The 23,949-nt window shown below is 44.4% G+C and overlaps 1 protein-coding gene across 2 annotated transcripts; it reads left to right on the top strand.

The window, feature by feature from the left end:
* Positions 1 to 10,338: 10,338 nt before the first annotated feature.
* LOC141047244 (uncharacterized) lies at positions 10,339 to 22,902 on the top strand. 2 transcript variants are annotated; one of them, XM_073542236.1, is made up of 7 exons: positions 10,339 to 10,469; positions 12,922 to 13,071; positions 13,201 to 13,380; positions 13,465 to 13,588; positions 13,672 to 13,769; positions 13,862 to 13,952; positions 19,809 to 22,902. In XM_073542236.1, the coding sequence occupies exons 2-7, from the start codon at positions 13,000 to 13,002 to the stop codon at positions 21,053 to 21,055; spliced, it is 1,812 nt and encodes a 603-aa protein (XP_073398337.1). In that variant the 5' UTR covers positions 10,339 to 10,469; positions 12,922 to 12,999; the 3' UTR covers positions 21,056 to 22,902. The 2 variants fall into 2 exon arrangements, with proteins under 2 accessions (XP_073398337.1, XP_073398336.1); XM_073542235.1 differs by having other exon boundaries at positions 10,339 to 10,527.
* The last annotated feature ends 1,047 nt before the right edge of the window (positions 22,903 to 23,949 follow it).

The raw sequence follows: 23,949 nt of genomic DNA, 5'->3' as shown, positions 1-23,949 counted from the left end.
ATTGATGGGCACTGATCCGGCTGCATTGATGGGCACTGATCAGGCCGCATTGATGGGCAGTGCAGTCTGTATGTCTCTGTGTGGGCAATTTTATTGCTGGTATATTGTTTTTGTAGCGCTGTATATATGTTGGTATTTTACTAATAGCAATTTTGAATCCCTAGGAAACAATGATATCAAGAAAGAGAAAAAATTGACTCGAAGTGTAGGATATTTGAAGAACCCAAAAAATCGTTAAGTTTGATGATTTAACTTCATTTTAAATATTGTATTTGTTCCTATTTTTGTTTTATTACTTCTAAATAAGATATGTGCAGTGTGCACAGGAATTTATTCATAATTTTTTTTAAACTATATTCCGGCCCTCCAATGGTCCGAGGGACCGTGATCTGGCCCCCTGTTTAAAAAGTTTGAGGACCCCTGGAATACATTGTATACAACAATATAAAGCAATACAAGCACAGATTACAGCAAAAATTACTCCTAGCGTAAATAACCAAGATCAGGCAACCAGGAAAATAACCAATCCCACCATGTACCACTACTTTGTGTGATGTGAGCAATGTCATCATGTAACTGATCTGAGACTGTGCGTCCTAGGATCTGACAAATTAAAACAACACATGCTTTCAATCTCCCATGGTGGTGAATTAATAACAAATAATCTATAGTTGCTCTATTCTGTAAGATGGCTTTTTGGTAACTTTGTATATCTAATAATATATCTTCTAAGGCTCTAGCATTTATTGATCTAGCCACAAGGCAGGCTAATCTTCCTACAGCCATAGCAGCATATGAGGTTATGACAGGAGATCCGACCATCATAAGGGATAACCCTAGAATTTCTGATTCAGTTAAAAGGTTTACATTATAATTACAATCTTCAGCTAATCGGGAAAATCCCCTTTTTAGACGTCTAGCTCTATGGGATGGAAACAAAGGATACATCATTAGGCCTAATCTAGAAATAACACATGGCCTACCTGTTATATTAGCTGGAATATAATTAAAAGTTGGTATTCCCACAAGAAAACATCCACCCCTTGGCCAATTTTGCATGTTGTGTACAGTATGTGAGGGAGATATTACTGTTTTGTTAGATTTCATGTTTTTCCCCTCCCTCATTCTCTTACAATTTCTATCTAATTGTATACCACACATGATATTATCTTCATTGTGCCTTTGGTTACTTCCTATTTTTATTTGCTGTCATTTGCCTATTTTATTACAAGTCATTTGATAACATAACTCAGCAGATGCGATATTCTGAGTTTTTAGATCTTCAGTAAGGAAATCCTCCCCGGTACAGTTTATACAAGCATAATATGGGTTGTATGTAGAATTCTGGATCATATCTCCGTCTTCAATCTCCTCATCTTGGCTAACCCCCTATCAATTTTGTCCGCAGTTGTAAAGGGGTTGGTATAGCTACCATGCAAGCTTCTAGTATATTGGTAGCAGTCTTTGTTGATACACTGGTTGGGTAATGACAGAGGCCAAAAGGTCCATACCTGTAACACCGATCAGCCACCATCTACAGAATTGAATTGGACACTAAAAGGAAAGAATAGACTCATTCTCCGAGATAACACCTGTCTGCTGGAACATGTTCCCACTTTTCTTGTCCTGGTTTCATCATTATGAACACATTGTCTGCCCCTCTAGCAGTCACCTCTGCAGGCTGTGGGGGACCTTTATCTCCAGGTTGTTTTACCCAAATTTTTGCACCATCATTTAATGAATGAGTGGGGCCAAAATCTTTATCCCCTCTGACTGTTATTACCGTAGGGGCTGTTCTCTTAATCATCTCCACTTTCTGGAGAGACAAAATCAACAATTGAGCTACCTTATCTCCTTTTTGAATCAACAAGTCACTATCCTTCATCACACCTAACCTGAGCTCACCCCTCTGGTTTGTGCCCATCGATAAGTAGCTTTTTTTCTCCCAGATGTCCACATTTCTGGTGGGCTCACTGAGTCAATCCAAGTTGTTTTTCATCTGAGTCAGGGTCTTCACTGGCATCAGCAACTGATATTCTGGAATGTTCTTCTGCTACTGAGTTGGAGTCTTTCCAGTGTACCTGAAGCTCAATTAGCATCAACATTAAACACAGTCACTTACATTCTTTGTACAATTGCCCAAATATCTTGCCACAGTTCTTTCCCCCACACTTCCTTGCTGTATATTTTCCAATCATTCTGAGCTCAATTTATAACCAGGTAGTTAACCCATTCACCACAGACCATGAATCTGTATACAAATAACATTCACTCAGTGACTCCTGTCTCAAGACACTGTAGATCGCATAAAGTTCGGCATATTGGCTACTCTTTCCCTGTTTTTACCACAAACTCCAGTTAGCATACTGTTCCTTGTTGTGAGTTCATTTTCTGGTCTACTAGCTGTGAGTTCTCCTTCCAGGCTCCCTCTGGTGGTAACAGGAGGTAGTGAGGCTGATTTTATCAGTGGAGATCTGCCACCTGTTAAGGAGGATGACGATTCTCCTCAGGAATCTCAGACTGGATTTAAGAGAGCCAATTCCCTATTCTGGTGCTGGTGATTCCTTCTGGCTTGTCAGGTCTTGGTTCTCAGCTCTGTTCCAGTCAGCTCAAGCTAAGTTTTTCTGCTAATGTTCACACTTGATTTTGTTGGTCTATTCAGTTTTTTGTGGTCAGCCAGCCCCGGCTGGGGCTGTGATGAATTTCCACTCTTATTTATCTGTATTTGCCAATTAGCTTTTTGTCTCTTATTAGATTGGCCTTTTTTTGCTCTGTCTCAGAATATTTCAGAGTGCTGATATAGTGGGAGAAGTCTAGTGACTTTAGGGTTAATTTTGTTATCAGAAGTGTTGGACATTATTTTTGTAGGGTTTTTTGGCAGATTGCAGTGTCTTTCCTGTCCTATCCTTTCTAGTTAGTTTGGGCCCCATCGTTTGCTCAGCCTATTTTCCTGCCTGTGTTTGTGTTTTCATCTTGTTTCACCATCAATACATGTGTGGGGGCTGTCTTTCCTTTGGGGTCTGCTCTGGGGCAGTAAGTTTTCCCCTTTTCTTGCTTTAGGCTTATTTAGTCCTCCAGCCATGACGAAGCATCTAGGTTCATCGTAGGAACGCTCCACAGCTGCTGCTAGTTGTGTGGTTAGGATCAGGGATCTGCAATCTGCATAGTTACCAATGTCTCTGGTTTTCTGTGACTTAGCTTGTTTTGTTTTTTCCTCCTCGGAGACCCATTCATAACAGAATCACCAGCCATACCGCAGATTCTAGGGTACTCAAAAGCAGGAGAAACTTGTTAAAAAAGAAAAAAAAAGGAAAAAAGTGTCAGAATTTTTTTTTTTTATGTATTTTTTCCTCTTTTTTTTTTCTGGGGCCGTAGGAGGATTTTTTTTTTCCTAATGGAGATTAAGCAATTGTCTGATCGTGTGGAGCAACTTGCTGCTGAAGTGCAGGGAATTTCCACCTACCTCATTCAGTCACATGCTGCTGAACCTAAGATCCCTACTCCTGATGTGTTTTCTGGGGATCGGTCTAAATTTCTAAATTTTAAGAATAATTGTAAATTATTTCTTGCCTTGAAGCCTAACTCATCGGGGAGCTCAGTGCAGCAGGTTAAAATTGTCTTCTCCTTGCTGCGTGGCGATACCCAGGATTGGGCTTTTTCTTTGACACCTGAAAATCCTATTCTGACTAATGTGGATGCATTTTTTCAAGCCTTGGGGTTGTTGTATGATGAACTTAATGCTGTTGATCAAGCTGAGAGAACCCTGTTGGCATTAAACCAGGGTCAGGATTCTTCAGAGTTATACTGTCAAAAATTGTGAAAGTGGGCGGTCCTTACTACATGGAATGATAGTGCATTGGCTGCTCTCTTTCAGAAGGGTTTATCAGAGACCGTAAAAGATGTTATGGTGGTATTTCCTGTTCCCTTTGGTCTGGATGATTCTATGTCATTAGCCATTCAAGTTGATCGGCGTTTACGTAAACGTAAAACTACACGGGAGGCGCTGCCACCTTTTGAACAAACGTCTGAACCTATGCAATGCTATGTGATGGGGTTTTGTCTAGGGCGCAACGTCAGGAGTTTAGAAGGCGTAATAAGCTGTGTTTTTTCTGTGGTGACGCCTCTCATACTATTCTGTCTGCCCTAAACAAGTAAAACGTTTTGTACACACATTTGCTGTGGGCAGTGTACAACCTAAGTTCCTTTTGGCAATTACTCGGATCTGCTCCTTATCCACGTTTTCCACTAAGGCTTTTGTGGATTCAGGAGCAGCGTTGAATCTGATGGATTTGGACTTTGCTAAACGTTGTGGTTTTTCTATGACGCCTCTGCGGACGCCTATTCCTTTGAGGGGTATTGATGCTACTCCTTTGGCGGAGAATAAACCTCAGTTTTGGACCCAGGTGATAATGCGAGTTGCCCCAGACCACCAAGAAAAGTGTAAATTTTTGGTGCTGCATAATTTGCATGATACTATTGTTCTGGGTTTTCCCTGGTTGCAAACTCATAATCCAGTTTTGGATTGGAAATCTGGGACTGTGGTGAGTTGGGGTTGTCAGTGTGTTCTTAGGGACGCTCCTGTTTTCTCCACCTATCCTCAGTCTCATGATATTCCTGACTATCTGGCCAATTTTTCTGATGTATTTAATGAGAGTAAGTCTGCGTCTTTGCCTCCTCATAGGAGATATGACTGTGCAATTGAGTTGATGCCTGGGTGTAAATTTCCCAAGGGTCGGCTTTTCAACTTATCAGTACCCGAACATGATACTATGCGATCCTATATTAAGGAGTCGTTGGAGAAGGGTCATATTAGACCATCCTCGTCACCTTTAGGTACTGGGTTTTTTTTTGTTGCCAAGAAAGATGGTTCATTAAGACCGTGTATTGATTATCGTTCCCTTAACAAGATGATGGTTAAATATCAGTACCCGTTACCTCTGATGTCTGATTTATTCTCCAGAGTTAAGAGTGCCTGCTGGTTTACTAAGCTTGACCTGAGGGGGGCGTATAACCTTATTCGCATCAAGCACGTGGATGAATGGATGACGGCGTTTAATACTCCGGAGGGACACTTTGAGTACCTGGTGATGCCTTTTTTGGCTCACTAATGCCCCTTCTGTCTTCCAGTCCTTTATGAATGATATTTTCCGTGACTTTGTGGATAAGCTTTTGATCATCTATCTGGATGATATTTTGATCTTTTCTAGTGATTGGGATTCTCATGTGGAACACGTCCGGACTGTGTTCTGGATTTTGAGGGAGAATTCCCTGTTTGTTAAGGGATCAAAATGCCTCTTTGGTGAACAGAGGATTTCATTTTTGGGATTTATCTTGTCTCCGTCGACTATTGAAATGGACCCGGCCAAGGTGCAGGCCATTTATGATTGGGTTCAGCCTACTGCTTTGAAGGCCCTCCAGAAGTTTTTGGGTTTTGCTAATTTCTATCATAAATTTATAGGTAATTTTTCTGGTATTGTCAAACCACTGACTGATCTGACCAAGAAGGGCGCTGATGTGCTGAATTGGTCTCCTGAGGCTGTCTCAGCATTTCAGGACTTAAGCGGAGATTTACTTCAGCTCCAGTTTTATGGCAACCTGATGTCTCACTTCCATTTCAGGTGGAGGTAGATGCTTCTGAGATTGGTGCAGGAGCTGTTTTGTCCCAAAAATACCCTGTTACTTCTAAGATAAATCCCTGTGCCTTCTTTTCTCGAAAGTTCTCCCCATCTGAACGCAACTATGACGTGGGGAATCGGGAATTTGTTGGCCATGAAATGGGCGTTTGAGGAGTGGAGACATTGGTTGGAGGGAGCTAGACATCATGTTGTGGTCCTCACCGATCACAAGAATTTGATTTATCTGGAGTCGGCCAAACGCTTGAATCCTAGACAGGCTAGATGGGCCTTCTTTTTCACGCGTTTTAATTTTGTGGTCTCTTTTCTTCTGGGCACTAAGAATGTTAAGGCAGACGCCCTTTCTACGAGTTTCTTTGCCGATTCTCTTAATGTGACCAAGCCTACTACCATCCTAGGTGAGGGGGTAGTTCTTTTTGCCATTTCGCCCGATTTGAGATGCGCCCTGGAGGAATTTCAGGAGGATAAACCTGAGCGTTGCCCTATGGGAAAATTATATGTTCCTGACCAGTGGAGAAAGAGAGTAATGTCTGAAATTCATTGCTCCGCATTGGCTGGTCATCCAGGTATTTTTGGTACCAGAGATTTAGTGAGTCGGTCTTTTTCGTGGCCTGCCTTATCTCGTGATGTCAGGAATTTTGTACAGTCCTGTGGGACTTGTTCCCGGTCTAAACCCTGTTCTCGTTCTAGTGGGTTGCTGATGCCCCTGCCGGTGCCCAAGAGGCCATGGACCCATATCTCAATGGATTTTATTTCTGATCTTCCTGTCTCTCAGAGAATGACTGTTATCTGGGTGATTTGTGATAGATTTTCGAAGATGGTCCATCTTGTACCACTCCCAAAGTTGCCATCTTCCGCTGAGTTGGTACCCTTGTTTTTACAACAGGTGGTTTGGTTACATGGGATTCCTGAGAACATTGTGTCCGACAGAGGAGTCCAGTTTGTTTTCAGATTCTGGAAAGCCTTTTGTTCCAATCTGGGAATTCAGTTATCCTTCTCCTCCGCGTTTCATCCCCAGACCAATGGACAGACTGAGAGAACAAACCAGACCTTGGAGTCTTATTTAAGATGTTTTATATCTGCTGATCAGGATGATTGGGTCTCATTTTTGCCCTTGGCTGAATTCGCGCTGAACAATAGAGCTAGTTCTGCCACTTTGATGTCACCCTTTTTCTGTAATTTTGGGTTTTATCCTCGATTCTCTTCAGGGCAAGAGGAATCTTCGCCCTGCCCAGGTGTGGACACTGTGGTTGAGAGAATGCAGCAGATATGGGACCAAGTGGTGGATAAGTTGTCACTCTCTCAGGAAAAGGCCCAGCGATTTTCCAACCGGCATAGGACCATTGATCCCCGGTTTAAAGTGGGTGATATCGTTTGGTTGTTGTCTAAGAATATTCCTATGAAGGCTGCATCTCCAAAATGTAAGCCAAGATTTATTGGACCTTATAAGATTTTGGAGATTCTTAATCCAGTTTCTTTTCGATTGGCTTTTCCAGTTACGTTCAAGATCCATAACGTATTTCACAAATCTTTGTTGAAGAGGTTTGTTGAGCCAGTGGTTCCTATGGCAGCACCTCCTGACCCTGTGTTGGTTGAAGGCAATGTGGAATATGAGGTAGAGAAAATATTGGATTCTTGTTTGGTTAGACGGAGACTTCAGTATTTGGTCAAATGGAAGGGTTATGGCCAGGAGGATAATTCTTGGGTCTCTGCCTCTGATATTCATGCCAATAGATTGGTTCGTGCTTTTCACCGGGCCCATCCTGATCGGCCTGGTGGCGTGGATGAGGGTTCGGTGACCCCTCCTCAAGGGGGGGTACTGTTGTGAGTTCATTTTCTGGTCTACCAGTTGTGAGTTCTCCTTCCAGGCTCCCTCTGGTGGTAACAGGAAGTAGTGAGGCTGATTTAATCAGTGGAGATCTGCCACCTGATAAGGAGGATGACGATTGGACCTCAGGAATCTCAGACTGGATTTAAGGCAGCCGACGCCCTATTCTGGTGCTGGTGATTCCTTCTGGCTTGTCAGGTCTTGGTTCTCAGCTCTGTTCCAGTCAGCTCTAGCTAAGTTTTTCTGCTAATGTTCACACTTGATTTTGTTGGTCTATTCAGTTTTTTGTGGTCAGCCAGCCCTGGCTGGGGCTGTGCTGAATTTCCACTCTTATTTATCTGTATTTGCCAATTTTCTTTTTGTCCCTTATTAGATTGGCCTCTTTTTGACCTGTCTCAGAATATTTCAGAGTGCTGATATAGTGGGAGAAGTCTAGTGACTTCAGGGTTAATTTTGGTATCAGAAGTGTTGGACATTATTTTTGTAGGGTTTTTTGGCAGATTGCAGACAGTGTCTTTCCTGTCCTATCCTTTCTAGTTAGTTTGGGCCCCATCGTTTGCTCAGCCTATTTTCCTGCCTGTGTTTGTGTTTTCATCTTGTTTCACTGTCAATACATGTGTGGGGGCTGTTTTTCCTTTGGGGTCTGCTCTGGGGCAGTTAGTTTTCCCCTTTTCTTGCTTTAGGCTTATTTAGTCCTCCGGCCTGGGACGAAGCGTCTAGGATCATCGTAGGAACGCTCCACGGCTGCTGCCAGTTGTGTGGTTAGGATCAGGGATATGCAATCTGCATAGTTACCAACCTCTCTGGTTTTCTGTGACTTAGTTTGTTTTATTTTTTCCTCCTCGGTGACCCATTCATAACAGTTCCTGTACTGACACTTTTAGTTCCACGGGTTTATCCTCCAACACCGGCAACACATCCAATGCCTTTTTGCACTGCTTCTTTTGCTCATTCAAACGTCATCTGTTGCTCCTCACCCCATTCAGACTGATACTTTTTCCTAGTTACCTTGTAGAAAGATGTATTTAGTCCAGGTGTGGAATGTGCTGTCTCCAAAACGCCAAAAGTCCAATGACCTCAAACAGGGTCGGACTGGCCCACCAGAGAACCGGAGGATTCTCTGGTGGACCCAAGCATAGGCAGCTGCTGGCATACTGGCCAGCAGCTGCCAAGGGCCCCCACTGCTCCAGGGGCCCCCGGTGCCAGCGGAGCAGCAGTGGGTGACAGGAAGCAAAAGCCGGCTGCTCCTGTCCCCGCTGCTAAAGAAAAATTAATATTCACTGCTATGTGGGAGGAGCCGAGAGCAGGACGCCTCCCAGCGTGACATCACTACTACTCCCGCCTCCTGCTCAGAGCTCCTCAGAGAGCAGTGGCTCCGCTCCGTACACACACGGCTGCTCTCTGTACACCTCGTATACATGCGGCTCCACTTCGTACACACACGGCTACGCTCCATACACTTCGTACACACGGCTCTGCTCCATAGACCTCGTACACACACGGCTCCGCTCTGTACACCTCGTACACACACGGCTGATCTCTGTACACCTTGTATACACACGGCTCCACTTCGTACACACACGGCTACGCTCCATACACTTCATACACACGGCTCTGCTCCATACACCTCGTACACACACGGCTCTGCTCCGTACACCTCGTACACAGACGGCTCCGCTCGTACACCTCGTACACACACGGCTCTGCTCCATACACAGCTCCGCTCCGTACACCTCGTACACACACGGCTCCGCTCCGTACACCACGCACACACGCGGCTCTGCTCCATACACAGCTCCGCTACATACACCTCGTACGCACGGCTACGCTCCATACACTTTGTACACACGACTCCGCTCCGTACATCTCGTACACACGGGTACGCTCCATACACTTCGTACACACATGGCTCCGCTCCGAACACCTCGTACACGCGCGGCTCTGCTCCGTACACACGCGGCTCTGCTGCGTACACCTCGTACACACGCGGCTCCTCTCCGTACACCTCGTACACACACGGCTCTGCTCCGTACACCTCGTACACACACGGCTCCGCTCCGTACACCTCGTACACACACGGCTCTGCTCCGTACACCTCATACACACACGGCTCCGCTCCGTACACCTCGTACACACACGGCTCTGCTCCGTACACCTCATACACACACGGCTCTGCTCCGTACACCTCGTACACACGCGGCTCTGCTCCGTACACCTCGTACACACGCGGCTCTGCTGTGTACACCTCGTACACACGCGGCTCCTCTCCGTACACCTCGTACACACACGGCTCCGCTCCGTACACCTCGTACACACACGGCTCTGCTGCGTACACCTCGTACACACACGGCTCTGCTCCGTACACCTCGTACACACACGGCTCTGCTCCGTACACCTCGTACACACACGGCTCTGCTCCGTACACCTCGTACACACACGGCTCTGCTCCGTACACCTCGTACACACACGGCTCTGCTCCGTACACCTCGCACACACACGGCTCCGCTCCGTACACCTCGCACACACACGGCTCCGCTCCGTACACCTCTTACACACACAGCTCCGCTCCATACACCTCGTACACACACACGGCTCTGCTCCGTACACCTCGTACACACGCGGCTCTGCTCCGTACACCTCGTACACACGCGGCTCTGCTCCGTACACCTCATACACACACGGCTCCGCTCTGTACACCTCGTACACACACGGCTCTGCTACATCTATCCTGTAAACCCCTCCTGACCCCACACATAAACTTCCCCTCATCCAGCACCATGACAACCAGCACAGCAGAGTCCTGCATACACTGAGGGCCCTGATCATGTGATCCCTGACTCCTCCCCTCCTGTTACCTCATCACAGGTCCTGTGTGCACAGAACAGCCATCATGTCAGGCCAATTGCAGCCAATTAAAGCACAGAGCTGCACAGCCAATGAGCAGCTGCAGCTCCCAGAGGCTGCCACTACCCCTGACATGCCCACTACACACACAGCTCTCCTTCAAGGTGCATACTCGCGATCGGACCCCTAAGCACTGTGGCCCCCGTCTCCACTGAGACCGCGGTAATTATGCCCCCTGCTCCCTCCTATCACCACTGACTGCACCCCCACCCCAGTATCACCCCTGCTGATCCCCCTCACCCCAGAATCACCCTGATTGAGCCCCTCTACCCCTGCATCACCCCTGACTGTGCCACCTTCCCCTGTATCATCCTGATTGAGCCTCTTTCCTCCTGTGTTACCTCTGACTGCACCACCTCCCCCTTTATCACCCTTGACTGACTGTGTCCCCCCTGTGTATAACCCCTGACTGCGCCACCTCCCCCTGTATCACCCTTGACTGACTGTGTCCCCCCTGTATCACCCTGACTGCGCCACCTCCCCCTGTATCACCCTGACTGCGCCACCTCCCTCTGTATCACCCTTAATGCGCCTCTTTCCCCCTGTATCACCCTGACTGACTGTGCCCCCCGTGTATCACCACTGGCTGCGCCACATCCCCCTGTATCACCCTGACAAACAGCAAATTAACAGCAGAAATATTCACATTGTGCAGATATACTGCTGCATTTACTACTATGTAATGTCGCACCTTTACCACTGACCTGACTCTTTGTATGGCAAAGGATGAAATCGGTGGTGAATATGTTAAATCTGCGTCGGTCAATACCCACCGTGGAGTTTCTCAGCGTATAGATGAGATGTCATAAAATCCCCTCCACTACACTGGGGCTAGAACACATTGGCTTAGTGGTTAATAAACACCAGGGAACATTTATCTTTGAGTTTGAACCAAAATGTGAGCGCCAACCACTGCTGTGTCATTAAGACGTGTAGTACCTTATGTTATGCCCTGATATTAGCGTGTTATATCGCACAGATGGTGGCCTTGTGTTTATCTCTATGTAGCTACATAGTGGGCCCCAAGAATGATTTTCTCTGGTGGGCCCAAGGTGCTCCAGTCCGACGCTGACCCCAAAAGTGCACTGTTGTGTTTGTACCTTGTCTTTAGGAACCGCAAAGGCAAGAACATTCTGACTAGCCTTTGGTGTAATTTCTCTGTGTCCTTTGTTCCACTAGATACCAGGAACTGTACTGTTTGTGCAGGTCCCTGCACTTTATTAACCCCTTTCAGCCATCTGACGTACTATCCCGTCCATGGTACCCGGGCCCGTATGACCGGGGACGGGATAGTAAATCAGTAAGATCAGTGGCGCTCACGGGGGGGGGGCATTACTATAGAAATTACATAATTGAAGATCCACCTATCTAAATTAGAAGATGTTACCTGTCCAGATCTGTAAGCTTTGAAGCCAAATGACAGCGTACATAGAATGTGCTGACAAGTTAGAAAATCACATGAAGAAAAATATTATGATGGGCCTGTAAGAGAAAGCGGAGGGTAATGATGCTGCTGACTTCCTAGAACCCTGATATCTTATTGGATGAATCTACCTTCTCTCCCTTCTGTGCTGCTGAATGTGCTCATATGGTCCCTACAAGACCAGGTCCAGTCTTTCTGGGCAAACGTTACTGTAATGATCAACAACATTAACCCCTTTCTGCCTTGTGACATACTATCCCGTCCATGTGAGCTGGGACTTAATTCACATGGACGGGACAGTACGTCATATGCGATGAGCTGCGCTCACGGGGGAGCGCCGCTGATCGCGGCCGGGTGTCAGCTGATTATCACAGCTGACACCCGGCACCATGTTCCAGGGGTGGTCGCGGACCGCCCCCCGGCACATTAACCCCTGGCACACTGCACAGTGTACCTGGGGCACAGGGACGAATCACGTAGGCAGGGATGTGATTGCGCTGTTCCAAGGGTCTCCTCCCTGCAGGCCCCCGGATCCAATATGGCCACAGGGGCCTTCGGGGTCCTGCAGGGAGGCGTCCTCCTCAGTGCCTGCTGAGAGCAGGCACTGAGAAAGCCTCTGCAGCGCCTGTCAGATCGTTGATCTGACACAGCACTGTGCAAAGTGTCAGATCAGCGATCTGACACTAGACAGTGATGTCCACCCTGGGACAATAAAATAAAGTAAAAAAAATGTAAAAATAATTTATAAAAAGTCTCTAAATAAATCTAAAAAAAAAGAAAAATATTCCCCAATAAATAGTTTCTTTTTGTAAATAAAAAAACAAACAAACAATAAAAGTACACATATTTAGTATCGCCGCGTGCGTAATGACCCACCCTACAAAACTGTCCCACTAGTTAACGTTAGCGTTATGGAAGATGAGTCTATGAGGAACGCATTCAGCTGCCGACTCCGAGGGAGAAACTGCTTGTTGTCTGTGGCCTAAATATATAGGTTTTATTAGTAGATGTAAAGAAGAAAACTAAATACTGTAAAATAATAAATCTCCTTATATGTCTCCCTTATTATATCCAGTAATTGTATTATTACACAGGAGTTTTATGATGTTACATCGGCTCATCTTCTCATTCAGGTCTCTACAATATCGGATCCTCTCAGTGAAGATCTTCTATAGAAGAAAATTTTCCTGATTTACCCATCAAAGATAGATATGGACAGAGACAAGATGGCGGAGAGGATATTACACCTCACCCTAGAGATCCTCTTCCGGCTTACTGGAGAGGTGAGAGATTCTGATGACGTCACATTACATCATTCTTATCTATGGGAATAACAGATGGACAGAACTGGAGAGGTGAGGACTCTGGAAATGTCTGTAGTGAGATTTATTACTGTGTCTCTCCATAACCAGGATTACACAGTAGTGAAGAAGACCTCTAGTGAGCGCTGTCAGGTCCCTGTGTCTGAGGGATGGGGAAGACCCCTGAGCCCAATCACAGGGCCTCCACCTCACCCCCTGATACATGAGGACATCAATGACCAGAAGATCCTAGAACTGATCTACAAGATGATTAAGCAGCTGACTGGAGAGGTGACACTGCTGGGAATGCTGGGACATTATACAGTAACGCTATGAAGGGATCGGGGGGGATGACGGTATCATTGTATGTGTCAGGTTTCTATAAGGTGTCAGGATGTCGCTGTCTATTTCTCCATGGAGGAGTGGGAGTATTTAGAAGGACACAAAGATCTGTACAAGGACGTCATGATGGAGGTTCCCCAGCCCCTCACATCACCAGGTAATAGACAGGACTAAATACACACGGCCTATAATTATCTGTATGTAAAGAATGAATTCAGTCCCTGTATGTGTTTCCTCCAGATCTATCCAGTAAGAGGACAACACCAGAGAGATGTCCCCGTCCTCTTCTTCCACAGGACTGTAAACAAGAAGATCCCAATGTTCCTCAGGATCATCAGGTAGATGGAGAGAAGGTGGAGATGGCAGGATTAGAGCTGATCATAGATGTGACTTCTCCATCTGTCTGTGACTTTTACAATATTTGTTTCAGGGTGAAGATCTGACCCATATTAATACTACAGAGACATATGTGAGGGGTGATGAGCGGTGTAAAGAGGAGATTCCTACAGATAGCCGCCCAGGTGAGTGGTAACCACTAAATGCAGATTAGTCACAGATTATTTTCAGTCACCGGCTGTGGCTGCTTTATCGGAGGTGTAGTCCGGCCATATCACAATTATGTGATCGCCATTTTGCCTTTAGACCACAATATTCTCCTGCATCTGAAAATGTTAAAATTACTTTGTGAAATTGTGAAAGTGGTTAGTGTAGCTCCGGTGGGCCCCTTCAGACAGCAGGGCCCGGGGCGACCGCCCCCTCTGCCCCCCCCGGTAGCTACGCTACTGCTATAAAGTCATATGACAGGATACGTAGAATGTGCTGACAACTTAGAAAATCACTTGGAAAAAAAATGTTATGATGGGCCTGTAAGAAAATACAAAATCAGAAGATGCAAAAATAATCCGTAAACGGGCAGGGGTCACAACAGGAAACAAATACACAAATCTGGAGCTGAGCACAGAGGACTGAACCAGAGGAGAACCAGGCTGTATGTGGCAGCTTCCGGCTATATGCTTCGAGCTTCAGTAGGGTGTAGTGCTTTCCAGTTGGCTGAAGCAGGGAGCAGATTACTCCAGCTGGACAGCACACTCATCCATTCTGCTAGACTAGATGCTATTACTGGTCCTGGGCACCCTAATTTTAGTAGCTGGATAGAGTTTGTGCCACCCAGAGCTTCTGATTCCGACGTCTCTTCCATTACCAACGACACCTGGAAAATGAATAAGGCTGCACCTGGTGACAGAAGCAGATGTCGCAGGAGCAGATCCCAGAGGAGATAGGACACACCATTTGCAGAAGCCCTAATATGTCAAAAGGGCAGAAAATCAGAGCAGTAGAAATATCCATGAAGTTGCAAAATTTGGGAAATTATAACCCTCAGTGAATTAATCCACAGGCTCTTTCTGGAAATTAGCACACAGTGGATGTTGGAGTGATAATTGCAAATATACCTTTTTATTACCCAGCACATAGTGCCCAGATTGTGCCCCAGGAGACACACACACTGTAAATTAAGTGGCTTCCTCTCATTATAGTAATGCCAAATACATGTGTAGGTGATAGCAGGTACGCAGGATGCCGTGACGAGACGCGAGACTGAGTTGTACTTTGGGAAGTAACTTTTATAAATTGAAGCCGCTAGGGCTATACTAAGCAACCAAAACAAAGTAACAGCTATTGTCCTCGCAGGGACTCAGCACAAACAAACACTACTAAAGACCATTGTTAATGTTACCCAGGTTCCCCTTTATTATTTAAATTCGCCTTACTGGAGGCGGGGTTTGCAGACTAGTGTATAAATACTTGTAATACCTAAATTCGCCAGTTGCAGGCGGTGTATCCAGCTGCACGTCTTATTTAAATTTGCCCAACTGGAGGCAGTGTATCCAGGGTCACGTGTGTCATATGGGTTCGCCTTGCGGTACTCGCTGCGTCCAGACACACGTGACCGTGACAGAAACTCCTAGAAAGGGCGTCTGCCTTAACATTCTTAGTGCCGGGAAGAAAGGAGACCACATAATCAAAACGCGTGAAAAACAAGGCCCACCTAGCCTGTCTAGGATTCAAGCGTTTGGCCGACTCCATGTAAATCAAATTCTTGTGGTCAGTGAGGACCACAACTTGATGTCTAGCTCCCTCCAACCAATGTCTCCACTCCTCGAATGCCCATTTCATGGCCAACAATTCCTGATTCCCCACATCATAGTTGCGTTCAGATGGGGAGAAGTTTCGGGAAAAGAAGGCACAGGGATTCATTTTAAAAGTCACCGGATCTTTTTGGGACAAAACAGCTCCCTCACCAATCTCCGAAGCATCTACCTCTACCTGAAATGGAAGTGAGACATCAGGTTGCCGTAAAACCGGAGCAGAAGTGAACCTCCGCTTTAGCTCCTGAAATGCCAAAACAGCCTCTGGAGACCAATTCAGCACATCAGCGCCCTTCTTGGTCAGATCAGTCAGTGGTTTGGCAATACCAGAAAAATTAGCTATATATTTACGATAAAAATTAGCAAAACCCAAAATCGTCTGGAGAGCCTTCAAAGAAGTGGGCTGAACCCAATCATAAATGGCCTGTACCTTGGCCGGGTCCATTTCAATAGTTGACAAAGACAAAATAAATCCCAAAAATGAAATCCTCTGTACACCAAAAAGGCATTTCGATCCCTTAACATACAGGGAATTCTCCCTCAAAATCCAGAACACAGTCCGAACATGTTCCACATGAGAATCCCAATCACTGGAAAAGATCAGAATATCATTCAAATAGATGATCAAAAACTTATCCACAAAGTCCCGGAAAATATCATTCATGAAGGATTGGAAGACAGAAGGGGCATTAGTGAGCCCAAAAGGCATCACCAGGTACTCAAAATGTCCCTCCGGAGTATTAAACGCCGTCTTCCATTCATCCCCATGCTTGATGCGAATAAGATTATACGCCTCCTTGAGGTCAAGCTTAGTAAACCAGCAGGCACCTTTAACTCTGGAGAATAAATCAGAAATCAGGGGTAATGGATACTGATATTTAACCGTAATCTTGTTAAGGGAACGATAGTCAATACAAGCCCTTAATGAACCATCTTTCTTAGCCACGAAAAAAACCCAGCACCTAAGGGTGAAGAGGATGGTCTAATATGACCCTTCTCCAACGACTCCTTAATATAAGATCACATAGCCTCGTGTTCAGGTACCGATAAGTTGAAAAGCCGACCCTTGGGAAATTTACACCCAGGCCTCAACTCAATTGCACAGTCATAACTCCTATGAGGAGACAAGAACACAGACTTACTCTCACTAAATACATCATAAAAATCAGCCAAATAGTCAGGAACATCATGAGACTGGGGAGAGGTGGAGAAAACAGGAGTGTCACCAAGAGCACACCGACAGCCCCAACTCACCACAGACACAGATTTCCAATCCAAAACTGGATTATGGATTTGCAACCAGGGAAAACCCAGAACAATAGTATCATGCAAATTATACAGTACCAAAAATCTACAATTTTCTTGGTGGTCTGGGGGGACCCGCATTATGACCTGGGTCCAAAACTGAGGCTTATTCTCCGCCAAAGGAGTAGCATCAATACCCCTCAAAGGAATAGGCGTCCGCAGAGGTATCATGGGAAAACCACAACATTTAGCAAAATCCAAATCCATCAGATTCAAAGCCGCTCCTGAATCCACAAAAGCCTTGGCGGAAAATGTGGATAAAGAGCTGATCAGAGTAATTGCCAAAAGAAACTTAGATTGTATGCCACCCACAGCAAATGTGTGTGCAAAACGTTTCTCTCGTTTAGGGCAGACAGAAATAATATGAGAGGCATCTCCACAAAAAAAACACAGCTTATTACGCCTTCAATACTCCTGACGCTGCACCCTAGACAAAGCTCTATCACTTTGCGTAGGTTCAGACATTTGTTCAAAAGGTGGCAACACCTCTCGTGTAGTTTTACGTTCACGTAAACGCCGATCAACTTGAATGGCTAATGACATAGAATCGTGAAGACCAGAGGGAACAGGAAATCCCACCATATCATCTTTTACGGTTTCTGATAAACCCTTACGACAGAGAGCTGCCAAGGCACCATCATTCCATGTAGTAAGGACCGCCCACTTTCGGAATTTTTAACAGTATAACTCTGCAGAATCCTGACCCTGGTTCAATGCCAATAGGGCTTTCTCAGCTTGATCAATAACATTAGGTTCATCATACAACAACCCCAAGGCTTGAAAAAATGCATCCACATTAGTCAGAATAGGATTTTCAGGTGTCAAAGAAAACGCCCAATCCTGGGGATCGCCGCGCAGCAAGGAGATGACAATTTTAACCTGGTGCGCAGAGCTCCCCGATGAGTTAGGCTTCAAGGCAAGAAATAATTTACAATTATTCTTAAAATTCAAAAATTTAGACCGATCCCCAGAAAACACATCAGGAGTAGGGATTTTTGGTTCAACAGCATGTGATTGAGCGAGATAGGTGGAAATTCCCCGCACTTCAGCAGCGAGGTGCTCCACATGATCAGACAATTGCTTAATCTCCATTAAGGAAAAAATCCTCCTATGGCCCCAGAGAAAAAGAGGAAAAAATACATATAAAAAAAAAAATTCTGACACTTTTTTTTTTTTTACAATTTTTTTTCCTGCTTTTGAGTACCCTAGAATCTGCGGTATGGCTGGTGATTCTGTTATGAATGAGTCACCGAGGAGGAAAAACAAAAACAAGCTAAGCCACAGAAAACCAGAGAGGTTGGTAACTAAGCGAATTGCAGACCCCTGATCCTATCCACACAACTAGCAGTAGCCGTGGAGCATACCTACGATGATCCTAGATGCCTCGTCACAGCTGGAGAACTAAATAAGCCTAAAGCAAGAAAAGGGGAAATCTAAACTGCCCCAGAGCAGACCCCAAAGCAATAGACAGCCCCCAAACATGTATTGTCGGTGAGACAAGATGAAAACACAAACACAGAAAAATAGGCTGAGCAAACGATGGGGCCCACACTAACTAGAAAGGACAGGAAAGAAAAGATGCTGTCTGCAATCACGCATAAAACCCTGCCAAAAAAATGTCCAACACTTTCTGATAACAAAAACCCTGAAGTCACTAGACTTCAATTCCCTATATCAGCACTCTGGTATATTCTGAAGACAGAGCAAAAAGAGACCAATCTGATCAGGGACAAAAAGCAAACTGGCATAAACAGAGACATAAGAATGGAAATTCAGCACAACCCCAGCAGGGGCTGGCTGACCACAAAAATTGAGTAAACCAGACCAAATCTCATGTGAGAAAATAGCAGAGCACACTTAGCTTGAGAAGGCAGGAACAGAACTGGAAACCGGAACCTCAGGGCAGGAAAAAATCACCAGCACAAAATTAGGGAGTCGGCTGACTTAAATCCAGTCAGAGACTCCTGATGTCCACTCACAGTCCTCCTCCTCAGGTGGCAGGTCTCTGCCATTTAGATCAGCTTCATTACCTACTGTCACCACTAGAGGGAGCCCGGATGGAGAACTCACGACTCCTCTGTCAACACAGCCAGCTCCACCACCCTCACCAGAAGCCAGAGGTAGACCAGAAAATGAGTTCACAACACGCGGGCTGCAGTGAAGGGGCAGCGGCCGCGAGAGGCAGCGGACAGGCCGCAACAGGCTGGAGCACAGCGGCAACGGCTGTGGACGACCGTGGACAGGTCGTGACCCCGGATTGAAGTGAAGCGGCAGTCTCTTGTTGGTAAGCTCGGCGCTTCCTCCCCGAAGGCCACTGTAAATCTCCCCTCTGCTGCTGGTTTCCTCTCTGGTCACCGTCTGTCCTTCTGGCTCTCTCACATCCCCACAGTCTCTTGCTCTGTATCTGCCATTCCGCTAACTGACTCCCCTGCGTGCTCCCTGCCCCTTTTATACTCGCCCCTCCCCTTGCTGTCCTGTCACTCTCAGCCGTCCACTCTCCTCCATTCCCCGGGTACAGTTCCATTAGGAACCTAGATGGCGGTCCCCTTGGTTCTGGCCCGGACACTCTGCGGGGGCCCTCCTCCCTACACATGGATGCTAACATTGGGATAGCAGATATTACTGGATTGGTCTATGGAAGCCTTGTTGCTTTTTAAGAGCCTTTGAGCCACTAATGATGTGGAAACCTCTGGTTTTCCATTGACAGACGATGGACCTAAGTAGAGACTTGTTTTTTGTGAGATGAGTTGATGCTCTACTGGTTCATCCTGTGATGTTTTCTATTAGACTATGAACTGTCATTGTCTCAGTGAATTATTCAATATTTTATATAACTTGCCATTTTTACAAACCGTTTAAGTGGAAATATTAAAAAATGAAAAATTCAAGAATATTTTATCCAAAAATAATAGGTTTTATTCTTAGCAGATGACTGTACCAGGAGATCAGAGGGACAGCTGACATCTTCAGTTTTTAAATCAGAAGATTTTGAGATCCCACAGGATACAACTGAAGTGAATGCCATTACTTCAGATATATCATCATCTCTTCACAGCAAAGATCAATCATCTGATTCTTTTAAACAGGTTCTGTCTTCTGATTCATTACCAATTACTGAGGAAAATCAAAGTTGCAAAATAAGCATTAAAAAACTTACTGCTCCTAAAGCAAAGGAGCCATTTTCACTTTCAGAACATGGAAACCGTTTTCCCCTCGAAAAGTCTTTTCTTAAGATTCACACAGCAGAGAATAGATTTTCCTGTTCAGAATGTGGGAAATGTTTTAACCGGAAAACAAATTTGCTTAAGCACCAGAGAACACACACAGAGGAGAAACCTTTTTCATGTTCAGAATGTGGGAAATGTTTTAATCAGAACACAAATTTGCTTAAGCACCAGAGAACACACACAGAGGAGAAACCTTTTTCAAGTTCAGAATGTGGGAAATGTTTTAACCATAAATCAGATTTGCTTAGGCACCAGAAAATTCACACAGGGGAGAAGCTTTTTTCATGTTCAGAATGTGGGAAATGTTTTAATCAGAAAACAAGTTTGCTTATGCACCAGAGAATTCACACAGGGGAGAAGCCTTTTTCATGTTCAGAATGTGGGAAATGTTTTAATCAGAAAACAAGTTTGCTTATGCACCAGAGAACTCACACAGGGGAGAAGCCTTTTTCATGTTCAGAATGTGGGAAATGTTTTAATCGGAAAACAAGTTTGCTTATGCACCAGAGAACTCACACAGGGGAGAAGCCTTTTTCATGTTCAGAATGTGGGAAATGTTTTAATCAGAAAACAAGTTTGCTTAAGCACCAGAGAATTCACACAGGGGAGAAGCCTTTTTCATGTTCAGAATGTGGGAAATGTTTTAATCAGAAAACAAGTTTGCTTATGCACCAGAGAACTCACACAGGGGAGAAGCCTTTTTCTTGTTCAGAATGTGGGAAATGTTTTAACCATAAATCACATTTGCTTACGCACCAGAGAATTCACACAGGGGAGAAGCCTTTTTCGTGTTCAGAATGTGGGAAATGTTTTAATCAGAAAACAAATATGCTTATGCATCAGAGATCTCACACAGGGGAGAAGCCTTTTTTCTGTTCAGAATGTGGGAAATGTTTTGTAATGAAATCATCTCTTCTTAGTCACATGAGCAGTCACACAGGGTAGATGCCGTTTTCATATTCAGAATGTAAATGTTTTAACTGAAAAATGAACCTTCTTAAAGGTGTTGTCAACTACCAGGTAACCTCTTGTCATTCCTCATGTTTGGCCTCATTAAAGTAAAATCGGTCATAATCTCCTTCCTTGCCTTTGCCATTCCCAGCGCTGTCGGAACTCGCGTTCCCAGGGTTCATGTGACGTTACATCACGCAAGCCCTGCGCCCAATCAAGGCCAGCTTCACTGTCCCCGCCTTCGGACATGTTGATTATCAACTATAAGCCAGGGGAATGGCTGCTCTCCAATTTCTTTTTAATGTTTGATTTGTTCAGGGCTCACATGAGCCCCGGGTGCCTACACCTCTAGAAGGTCATCTGTATGGGAGGTTTGTATAATTGTTTTTATTTTAACAGGATCAAACCTGAGGAATGAAAAGGGGTTGTCGAAGTAGTGGACCCCTTTAAGCATCAAAAATCCCACTATATATATACAGCTCTGGCAAAAATTGAGACCTCTTTCAAATTTTCAGTTTGTCTGATTTTTCTCTTTATAGGTATATTTTTGAGTAAAATGTAAATTGTTCTTTTAGTCTCTAAACTTCTGAAAACATATCTCCAAATTTCCAAGCAATAAATTTTGTTTTTTTTTTCTAACAAAGAAAAATGGTCAAAATATAAAAAAACAGTGCTTTTAGACGTCAAATAATGCAAATAAAACAAGTTCATAATCGTTTAGAAACAACAATACTAATGTTTTTACTCAGGAAGAGTTCTGAAATCAATATTTTGGGGAATAACCATGATTTTAAAAAACAGCTTTGTTGCCCCTTGGCATGCTTGCCACCAGTCTTTCACTGCTTCTGGCTCAAAAATATAAGGAGTTCTTCTTTGTTTGATGGCTTGTGACTATCCATCATCCCCTTGACTACATTCCAGAGATTTTCATTGGGGTTCAGGTCTGGATAATGGGCTGCACATGACAGGGTTTTGATGTGGTGGTCTCTTAATTTTTTCCAGAGCTGTGTGTGTGTGTTTGTGTGTGTGTGTGTGTGTATATATATATATATATATATATATATATATATAGTTATATTGTATTTAACTGAGAAAACGCTTATAAGCAAGAAATGGTTGAAAAAGAAAATGACCAAAAAGAAGTGTAACCCATAAAAATAATTTTATTGTAATCAATAAATATTAAAAAACATATTTTACGGTGCATAAATACTACTGGGCATTTGACAAAATAGGGGGACCAACATCATGTAATATATAAACTAGTGTATTCAAGCCATATCTAGCAAGTTTTTCCCAAAGACCATGTACCACAAATATTTAGGGATCACAATTCCCACTAATTAAAAACATACATAATTAAAACAAGCAAGATAGCAACACCTACATGGATGTAAAATAAGACAGGTCTCCACCGCCTCAACGCACGTTTCACATTAAAACTTCTTCAGATGAGCCATTACTAATAAATGACTCATCCCATTTCCTATGGTTGGTCCTACTGAAATGACTATACCTATAGATACAGTTGAAATGTTGTCAAATCAGGAGGAGACGCCCTCCGATGAACATAAAATTATTGACACTGTAAAATCAATATCAGTTCAGCTCCTTGAGCTGAGGACAGTAAATCATATACAATTTGTGCTCAAAAGTTAACATATCCCGGCATAATTTTTGTTTTCTTGGCCTTTTTTCAGAGAATATGCGGGCAGCACGGTGGCTCAGTGGTTAGCGCTGCAGCCTTGCAGCGCTGGGGTCCTGGGTTCGAATCCCACCAAGGACAACATCTGCAAGGAGTTTGTATGTTCTCCCCGTGTTTGCGTGGGTTTCCTCCGGGTACTCCGGTTTCCTCCCACACTCCAAAGACATAATGATAGGGAATTTAGATTGTGAGCCCCATCGGGGACAATGATGAAAAATGTGTGCAAACTGTAAAGCGCTGCGGAATATGTTAGTGCTATATAAAAATAAAGATTATTATTATTTATTATAACACCAAAAGTTTTTCTCCACTCATGGTTAGTGGTTGGATGAAGCCATTTATTGTCAAACTACTGTGTTTTCTCTTTTTAAATCATAATGACAACCCAAAACATGCAAATTACCCTGATCACAAGTTCACATACCCCATTTGTTAATACCGTGTATTGCCCCCTCTAACATCAATGACAGCTTGAATTCTTTTGTGGCAGTTGTGGATGAGGTTCTTTATTTTCTCAGATGGTAAAGTTCTTCTCAAAAAGCCTCCCGTTCCTGTAAATGCTTGGCCTTGTGTTTTGGATCGTTGTCATGTTGGAGCCTCGACGTACGTCCCATGCGCAACTTTCGGGCTGATGTTTGCAAATTTGCCTCCAGTATTTGCTGATAACATGCTGCATTCATCTTTCCTTCATCTTTGACCGAGACTCCTGTGCCTTTGCAGCTCAAATATCACCAAAACTTCAGCGATTCACATCCATGCTCTCCAAATGTAACATTTATGGTCGTGGCCAAAAAGTTCAATTTTGGTCTCATGACTCCAAATTACCTTGTTCCAGAAGTTTTGAGGCTTGTCTCTGTACTGTTTTGTTTTGTAGGCGAGATTCTTTTTGGCATTTGTGTAGTAATGGCTTTTTTCTGATGACTCGACCATGCAGCCCATTTTTCTTCAAGTGCCTCCTTTATTGTGCATCTTTAAACAGCCACAACACTAATTTTTAGAGAGTCCTCTATTTCAGCTGATGTTATTTGTGGGTTTTTCTTGGCTTCCCGAACAATTTTCCTGGCAGTTGTGGGCAAAATTTTTGTTGGTCTACCTGACAGTGGTTTTGCTTTTACAGAGCCCCTGAATTTCAATTTGTTAATCACAGTTCGAACTCTGCTGACTGGCATTATCAATTTCTTGG

Source organism: Dendrobates tinctorius, unplaced genomic scaffold, assembly GCF_039654945.1.
Source record: "Dendrobates tinctorius isolate UK_male_01 unplaced genomic scaffold, ASM3965494v1 ptg000126l, whole genome shotgun sequence".
Classification (NCBI taxonomy): Eukaryota; Metazoa; Chordata; class Amphibia; order Anura; family Dendrobatidae; genus Dendrobates; species Dendrobates tinctorius.
The sequence above is the reverse complement of the archived record's forward strand: the minus strand, read 5'-3'. Positions and strand labels throughout refer to the sequence as shown.